Source organism: Rhipicephalus sanguineus, chromosome 3 (assembly GCF_013339695.2).
Source record: "Rhipicephalus sanguineus isolate Rsan-2018 chromosome 3, BIME_Rsan_1.4, whole genome shotgun sequence".
Lineage (NCBI taxonomy): Eukaryota > Metazoa > Arthropoda > Arachnida > Ixodida > Ixodidae > Rhipicephalus > Rhipicephalus sanguineus.
In genome coordinates this window covers 27,515,816-27,525,053 of record NC_051178.1, presented here as the reverse complement: position 1 = coordinate 27,525,053, position 9,238 = coordinate 27,515,816, and the positions used below count along the sequence as shown (strand labels likewise).

The following is a 9,238-nucleotide window of genomic DNA, read 5'->3' as shown; positions in this document are numbered from 1 at the left end:
ATTGGCCTCTGGTACTTCTATAGCGGAACCATCAATGAGCAAGACTCTGCTACTCTTCCCGGTCAACCGTTGTTTCGGCACTAGGTCTCTTCGTATAATTGCAGTATTGCTGCCCGTATCTCGAAGAACCCTGACTGGTTTACCCAACACTTCGCCTTCAACTACTGGCATTCCTTGCACCAGAAATACTGGTATCCTTTTATCCACACTTGCATTAGGAGGGTAACGTTTCTTTCCTTTTTTCCCTCCGCCAGTGTTGTCACTCGGAGAAAAACTGTAACGGTTCTCGTTCACTGCACATGCGGAACTTTTTTCTTTTTGTGCCTTCATGCTCCAGCACTCATCGCTCTTGTGGCCACTTTTCCCACATACTCTACACTTTACTGCTTCTTTAACTGGGTTCCGACATTCATGTGCTTGATGTCCCAGACGCTTGCATAGCGTGCACCTTGTCGGTGGTTTCTTTGGAGCATTATCAGGACTCTTGAACTCATTTGAGCCGCCTGGACGCTTTCCGAGGTTGGATAAGTTTTGTGCTTCCATGAAGCGATCAGTAGCGTCAGCTAGCTGATGGAGTGACTTGCACTCGCGTTCTTTCAAAAATATCGTTAGCTTTGGGTGACAACAGCGGAGAAACTGTTCGGCTAGCATGTGGTCTCGAAGGCCATCGAATGTTCTGGGCACGTCAGCCATGTCAACCCAGTGGTCGAAGTACCCTGAGAGTCTCGCAGCTAACTGTCTCCCGGTTTCTCCATCTTCAGGTCGTGCCTTGCGAAATTTTTCTTGATACCCTTGCGCAGTGAATCGAAACCTCTGCAACAAGGCTTTCTTTACCTTCTCATAGTCTAGAGAATCTGTGGCAGTCATTCGGCCAATTACCGTCAACGCTTCACCACTCAAACACATGCTCACAGCTAATGCCCACATCTCTTGTGGCCAGCCTTGTCCTGTTGCCACGCGTTCAAATCTTTGCAGGTATGCGTGCAAATCATGACGTCTCTCATCGAACAGCGGAAGCAATTTTTGTGGATTCAGTACTGCAGAGGAGCTACTCGGTTGAGCCATAGAATCAGAGTTAGCTGTTGCATCTACCCTCGGAGCTCCTTCTTGAAGCTTTAGCTTCAGCTCAAGGATTTGCTTCGCTCTTTCATCTGCTTCCCTGCTCGCCTCTCGCTCACCAGCACGTTCATCTCTTTGCCTCGCCTGTTCTGCCTCAACCCACTTACGCAATTCTGCTCCACTCAATCCTAGCTGTGCCCCAACACCAGCTAATCTTTCGGTATCCATAACCAAAATAAGTTATGTGAATGTGCACTCGAGAGACGATAACTTCCTTCGGCGTTTTTACGAGCGAGATCCTAGCAGGCTCGCCAGATTGTGACGTTAGTGGCAGGTTTGGGCCCAGGACCACTCAGGAAGGAACTGAATCGAAACACGAGTGCACACACACACACACACACACACACACACACACACACACACACACACACACACACACACACACACACACACACACACACACACACACACACACACACACACACACACACACACACACACACAAACACACACACACACACACACACACGAGAATATATTTACAGGAAGACGTAACGCTTAACACACAACACTTAAAGTAGTAGAAACGTGCAGTCCTAGCTGTATTCAATGTCTCTCTAAATTATAAGTGTCTCGCCGTGTTTCGATGTGGCTTGCTGGACGCCAGCGCCGATCGCTCGTGGGCTGTGCGCCGTCTGGCTCGTTTCCGTCCTCAACGCGCATCGCACCACGCCATGACACGGCCTTCTGCCGCAGCAGCAGCAGTAGAGTATCGGCAGCTGCTTGGTAGCTCCGCAGCAGCTCTCCGCCACCATGTTCGTCTCAGCAGCGCACCGGGGTCGCGCCAGCCACCCGGAACGGCAGCAGGAACATCAGCCCACAGCAGCGAAACTCGCGGCCACTCTGGACGGCAGCCAGAACCATGGAACTCGCCTGGTCCCTGGGCCAGTCACCCAGCCGGTGTCCAGGCCTCGTTCACTGGTTGTCCAGCTGTCAGGAACGGCAGCCGGAACAGCAGCGGATCGCCTGGTCCCTGGGCCAGTCGCCCAGCCGGAGTCCTGGAACGGTACAGCGCCTAGACGACGTTGTCTAGTTCCCCGGACCAGACGTCCAGCCGAGAACTGACTGTCCTTGCATGCGCTGCCTCGAACCACCGTACGCACCACGCGGCACGCTTCGTTTTCTTCATCGCCCCCGCACGGCGATCACTGAGTTGTTTTTTTTTCCGCGCCTCTGTATCATGACAGATGCAAAGCAGCTGATGGCCGAGTTCAATCCGGTGGTGTGCGTCCGGACTGTAGTGTCCTAGTCCGGACCACCCTCACTACGCATGCGCAATACCTCTCCACACACCTCCTCTCCACGCACCTCCTCTCCACTCTACTTACCTCCCCTCTCCTCCTCACCCTCTCCACTTCCTCCCCTCGCGCGCCTGTCGACCGCGTTGCCCGCTCGCGCTGTTAGAATTAACGGCCAGGCTAGAGAGACGACACGACGCGCGTAGCGTTCCTCTGCGCGTTCCACGACGCTCTGAATGGATGGATGCAGCTTACGGTGCGCGGGACTCGCAGGAAACATATTGATGCTGAATTTCTTAATCTATCATCAAGCAATGCTTCTATTCAAAAAGTCACTACGTTAAAATAATTAGGGCTCTTTTTTTATGAGAATGTACAGAGGCATGAGCGAGTACATAATGTATGCGCAAAGGTAGCGCATTATGGCTACACTCTAATAAAAGCTAGCCAATATTTTCCACCACCTGTACTCCGTGCACTCTACTCTTAATTATGTCACTCTTGTATACTGCCTGGAATTATGGGATGTGACATACAAGAGTTACACGAAAACTATTCTTTACAGTTACATGAATGCGATAAACCAAGTTGATTGAACATGTAATATTATACAGTCACAGCGCGTTCTTTCAGTTCCGATATTGCGCGCCTACAAATTTGATGTTTTAATCAATAACATAACTAATAGAAATTTGCCTGTCCCGGTTGGTCCTTTTTCTCTTTCCATGTGCAATATGTGGCATGCTTCAAGCAGTAACTTTGATCTGCCTTGATGTCATAACGTTTATGAGCCCCGCCACGGTGGTCTAGTGGTTATGGCGCTCGACTGCTGACACGAACGTCGCGGGATCGAATCCCGGCCGCGGTGGCTGCATTTTTGGTGAGGGCGAAAATTCATTGTTTTCTTCCTAATAGTACCTATGTATTACGAGAGCAAATGTATGCTTGCTTATGCATGTATGTCTAAGTGTTCTTTTTTTGTTTTCTTACGAGAAAAGATCGTTGCATGGTTTTCGCGTTGTGTTATTATTCCGCTTACAGGGCCCCTTGCACCAAAATTGAAACCTTGAAATGTTTGTGTTGTTTGACTGTCCTGTACACGGAGCACTTCTAACCGATTATTAGTGCCAGACGGTAGTTTTAAGATATTTTCTTTTGGTTTGAAAGTAAGCGAGAGTGCTCACCTGAGTTTGCAGCACCTCCCGACATCGCCACTGATGTGACGTAGACCGAGGCCCGTGTGACGTTCCACGAGTAAAGCGAGTATTGTCGACGTCAGAGAAGATTTGCAGGGCGCGCACAATACCACAACTGGCAGCCGGCGAGGACTCTTGTTTGTCACCCCTCTTCCTCTGTTTTCGGGCTGCTCTTAACGTAGTTCTGTCTGCTTAGCCCGGGAATGATTGTTCTTTTTCCTGGGGAAAGGGGGGGGGGGGGCACGCGCTCGTTTCATCCTTTACCGCGTGCGGTGCCCTGATTTGAAAAATGCGCTTTCAACGAACCCAAAGCTTGGGTGCACGTGATCTTGGGCGCTCCCCCGTTGTTGAGCGCTACTTTCTTATAGTATTTAGGCGGGCATTTCGAACTGACGGAAGATTGCTCTCAACTAACGACGCTAGGAATAATTATACAATGAGTTAGAGCATTTACGAATAAATTTCGGGATTACCAGACATAAAGCTACAAATTACAGTAAATATTGTACTGGCTTAGCTCGGCTATGCCACGCCGAGCTTAGGCCAGGCGTAGCATGAGCTGAGGTTCAGCTTATTATTCTTAGCTCTCCTGGTTGTCTAGGATTAGCTTGATTACCATGCTTACTGCTGCTTCAATGACACACGCACGGTATACGCATCATGTGACACATGTATTTTTACTTTTTTTGCTCAACGCCATTTCTCTGTTGCCAAAAAGACGGCTCGGTGGTTAGTGTAGTGACACGCTGCCCTCTCTATGGCCTCAACGCCCGGCGCAGTGTCAGACGGCCACTGCGCAACAAAGGAGCATAGCTGGGCGCGCGCCGGCGCCAGTATGTCTGCCGCGGCTATGACGTCACTCCTCTGGAATGCGCCGATCGGCGAGGCGCGCGCGGCGGCGGCGGCTCCTGTGCGCCAACTGTGCGCCGCGTGACGTCGCTGCTCCTCGCACATGCCCAGCACGGCTCTCGGAATGCCACGGGAAACTGCTCCTGCTCGGCCATTGTAGCTAACGCTACAAAAAAAGTCGCAAACAAAACTTTCGCTGTCAGGCGTCCTTTAAGTCTTTTGTTTCGCCAATGTACAGGTGCCCCAGAAAATAAACGGACGCGCGAGCGCTGCTGATCTGCATCTCCCGGTTATTGGCCTGAAGATCGAACAGAGTCGGCACCTAGCGGCGAGCGGGCGAAACCCCGTAATGTCGATAGCTCCTTGTGTCGTCTGCTAGCCACGCCTTGTAGCATGTGTGCGAACGCCATGCACGTCGTCAGAAGGCAGCTTATTGCGCTGTGTCAGCACAGTATCAAATGCCTGTACGTATGCCTACACGATATACACAAGAATATCGCCTTCCGAGGCTCGTATGCACTCTAATAAGTGAGTGCATGCACGTGTCGGTATTGCGCTAGGTGTAATCATTGTACCGTCCATTCTCCAAAATCATTTCAATGTGGGTGCCACTTTGTCGTACAAACACATTACATAGTGCATTTGGCGTCGTCCTAAACGAAAGGAGTACTTAATGTCGAGGAGTGAATGCAGAGTTTTAGCGGCACCATCTCATGAAGTGCTGGTGATTTCTTAATCCTTGTGACCCGCAAGGCATGAGGTAGCGTCTGCAAATGTCGGTTAGCGGTAAAGAAGAGCTCAAGCTACGCACTTCTGTACCTGTACACGGTATTCATGCCAACTGAAAACCAGAGTCCACAAGGTTCTAGTCCAACTAATTACGCAGGAATGCAGGCTTTCTTTTTTGTAGCCGCAAGAGCAAGAAGTAAATGCTTAATTGGCTCAATCGCACAACACCATTTATATGGCAGTATAGAAACAACACAAGTTGAACACGTACAAATAAAATAAAGAACATCGAACACAGTGCAGAACACAACTGTAACCGAAGGCCAGCAGCCCATCTAACGGTAGATGGCGCTTCTCTCACACGTAAAGGCTCTGATACACTCCAGCGTAGCGTCGACGCACGCGCGCGCGCGTCGCGGCGACGTTACGTCAGCAAACAACAGCCCTCTAAAGTCCGGCGTCGGCTGACCGCCGACGCGGCCGACGGCTGCTGGCGCGCTCGGGCGTCGCTCGGCTCCGAATAGATCCTGATGCATTTCGCGCCAGAAACGCCAGACATGCCAAACTCGCAAGTACAGGAACCTGCTTCGCGGGCTGTTTCGTCGGTTCCCGACAAGTGGCGCGGCGCTTTCTTCACTTTACTGCGCATGTGCTCCTCGAGAAGCGATCACACAGCGCGTTGGAGCCGGCTCGACAGTAGCGGAGACCGATTTGCGCCTGGCATAGCGTCGCCGGCTCAACGTGGCGAAATGCAACGTCCTCGCGGGCGCTCGCGTCGGACGTCGGAGTATAACAGAGCCTTAATAGGAACGTCAGGCCGACGTCGCGCATTAGAGTGGCAATGGAGAGAGTGTATATCGCTATTAGGCTGCAGTCAATGCGCTTTATTCGCCGACAATCGGCTCAAACCGCTCACAGCGAAGCGCCGCTGCGTACACTTGATACGTGCCGCCGACCGCCTATCCACACTAACGTGGCGACGGTGCTGCCACCAGTAGCCCGATCCCGCGGCTAATAGCAGTGGTATCACGTGTTACGTAACATGCCCAAGGAAAATATGCAGTGCCATTTAATTCTATTTTAAAGCAACATCTCCTTAAACCATGTACAAACCCAGAAAGCGCCTGGTTTCGTAAACCTTACCTTCAAAGCCCCGAATTCGCGTAGATTTGAGGAAGGTATTGAAAAAACTGTTACAGAAGAAGCCAATCATTTAGTTAACGCTAACAAGGAAAGTGTATGAATTGAGTGATCTCGCTGTGTTATAATCGTATAAAACGTGCCCACGATGACTCTCCCCGTTACTGTTCAATACGTAGAATATGCGCAAGCATCTTTTTTGCTGGCACTGTGATCAGGTTGAAAGCGCGGTGACGAAACTGTGTCATGTCGTATGTTGTACGGCCGTGAGATGGAATTAACTTCGTACGAATATCAGCATCTTCATTACAACACGCTGCATAACAATTGTTCGGTTCTAGCCAAGGAAGCCGGACTTAGCGTTTACGCAATGAAGGATAAATTGACAAGTATCATTATGGAGTGTGGAATAGAAGTCGTTCATTCAAGAGAACGGTGGCGAGCTCTCCCGGGAGATGAAAAATCTCAACAAGAGAGCGTAAAATGAAAGCCTCGAACCTAACAGACCAAATAGAACTGGCAGAGCTTTCAAAGTTAATCAATAGGCGTACAGTAGTGACGTAAGAAGGTATATTTATGGGAAGAATTGAACATGGTCTAAACGGACGAAGCCTTAAAACGGAGGAGAGAAAACTGGGCACAGGCAAAATAAAGATGCATTCGCGAGAGACGAGGGAGTCAATGTCAATATCAGTATGAATAGGATAGTTAAAACAGCTGAGGATTTCTACAGAGATGTGTACACTAGCCGGGACAACCAGGTCAATAGTGTTAGAAAGAGCAGTCCATAAGAATCCGACATCCCACCATTAACGACAGGGCAAGTAAAGGTAATCATGCAGGGATTGCATAGAGGCAAGACCGTTGGTGAGGATCAGGTAACATCAGATATGTTGAAAGAAGGTGAACAGATTTGCTAGAAAGACTGGCCACCCTCCTGGTTCAACCCCCCCCCCCCGCCCTCCTGGCAATGCCACTGACATTCGACACCACACAGCGCTAACTTTCAACAACTGTTTTATTACTCACTGATAACGCTAGTAATATGCTCTCACGACGTAATACGTGACGTGTGCAAAGCTCTCACATCCATAAACTGTAAACTACACGTATGCATTACCGACATGACAACACCATATCATTCATCACGTTCACACAGCAGGTCTTGCGCTTAAGGCACGCGGGTTACCCTAAGCACCTTACGTGTCAGTTACAGAGGGCTTGCATAAAAAAGCGCTGCAGAAAGGTTCCGAGCAGGTCAATAGCGCGAGCAGAAAAAAAAGATGGCTGACCCCTCTGTCATGGGAATCGGCATAACACGAAAGTGAAACGTGTCGTCTCAGAAGTAGTTGGTTGTTTATAGCGCATTGGTATATGAGAACTGGTACTCTGTTGTTTGCCTGCTGTTTCTTGTCTACTTTTGTTTGGCAGATATAGCACCGCTCGATGTGGACGCACTCACGTTGGCGCCTAGTGGCACATCTCCGTATTGACGACTGACGACCATGATCATGATTTAACCCTTGCGGTAGCTAAACTTCTTAACATGTACCTGCACACCACATATGATGAATCCCGCGCAAAGATGGCATCAACAAGCACGTAGTAAACACTGATACTTGGTATGCACTCCTTCAGAGCGTCGTGAAACGCGAAGAGAAACGCTACTCACGTCGCGTCTTCCCTCCAGCCTGGCCGTTAATTCTCACAGGGCGAGCGGGGAACGCGGTGCGACAGCCAGGTGAGCGTCGCAGAGCTACTTTTCGATATGGATGGATGCTATGAGCGAGGCTTGGGCAAAAGCCATCACCTCCCGGTGTGTTAAAGCGTCGACAAAATTACACTTTTATTGGAAACGCGCGCAATGGGATTGTCGTAGCAACCACGCGTTTTTTCTGTTTTTTTTTTCGAGCCTGGTGGCACACATGTCACCGCCCCGTTATAAAGGGGATGCTCATAGCATCCATCCATCCATGCAAGAGCACTGAGATGAAAGTGTGAAAGATAAAAGGCGCGTTCATGTCGCCTCCGATATGTATTTGACGGTAGCTGGATGGGCTGAACGCCCGCCAGCCACCTTCGCGGACCGAGAAGTCATGGATGCGACACCTCTCACCGGTACTTTTTCTTATAGTTTTTTTCTTTGCCATTTGACATCGTTCATTTTGCTGATGTATTTCTGTGATGGAAATACGTCATGAATGTCTTGGTGGACCCCGGCATAAAACTCTTTCGTGTTAAACGAAAAAGTTTGCCGTCATCCTTTAGATACATATGTTCTCCCATATAATAAAGAAAATCGCTGAATGGTGTGACACAAACGTTGCTTTTTCAGCGCCGACTAAATTGGTGAGCCTTTGTAGGAGCACAAGACTACATAGGACAGCAGACAGCTTATAAGAAAAGAAGCACTGGAAAACATTTGTTGAATGTAACGCGTGCGTTGTCTACCGGATTCCACTTACTTGTGGAAAGTCCTACATAGGACAGACCGGTAGATGTATAAATGATCGGTTGCTAGAGCATAATATCAAAATAGGTAACTTTTCACCCGACGGTTGCCATCATTGCAAAAGATGTAAGTGCAACCCTAGATTTAAAGACACGGCAATTATGCGTAGAAGTAGGTGCTTGATGACGTGGTTGGTAATGGAGGCAAGCAGAATTTCAACGTTTGGTGACGCATGTGTGAGTAGTCCATCAGTGCTGTTGTCAAATACAGAACTCGATTACATGTGTTCCCGATAAAGTGTTTGTGGTCAGGCAACTACGATAAACGCGCTTGAACGTGGTGAATGATATTGTGTTGTCATGTTGGTAATGCATGCGCGTAGTTTACAGTTTATGGTTGTGAGAGCTTTGCACACGTGACGTATGACGTCGTGCCACTATATATACTAGCGGGATCAGCGATTAATAAAACAGTTGTTGAAAGGTAGCGCTGTGTGGTGTCAGATCTGTCTTTCT

The 9,238-nt window shown here is 49.3% G+C and overlaps 1 protein-coding gene across 1 annotated transcript in view; it reads left to right on the top strand.

The window, feature by feature from the left end:
- The first annotated feature begins 1,872 nt into the window (after window positions 1-1,872).
- Window positions 1,873-9,238, top strand: part of LOC119385340 (cuticle protein 10.9) — a 47,874-nt gene continuing 40,508 nt past the window's right edge. The window contains exon 1 of the mRNA XM_049413957.1: window positions 1,873-2,019. Within this exon, the coding sequence (XP_049269914.1) occupies window positions 1,873-2,019 (147 nt within the window). The remainder of the gene's footprint in view (window positions 2,020-9,238) is intronic.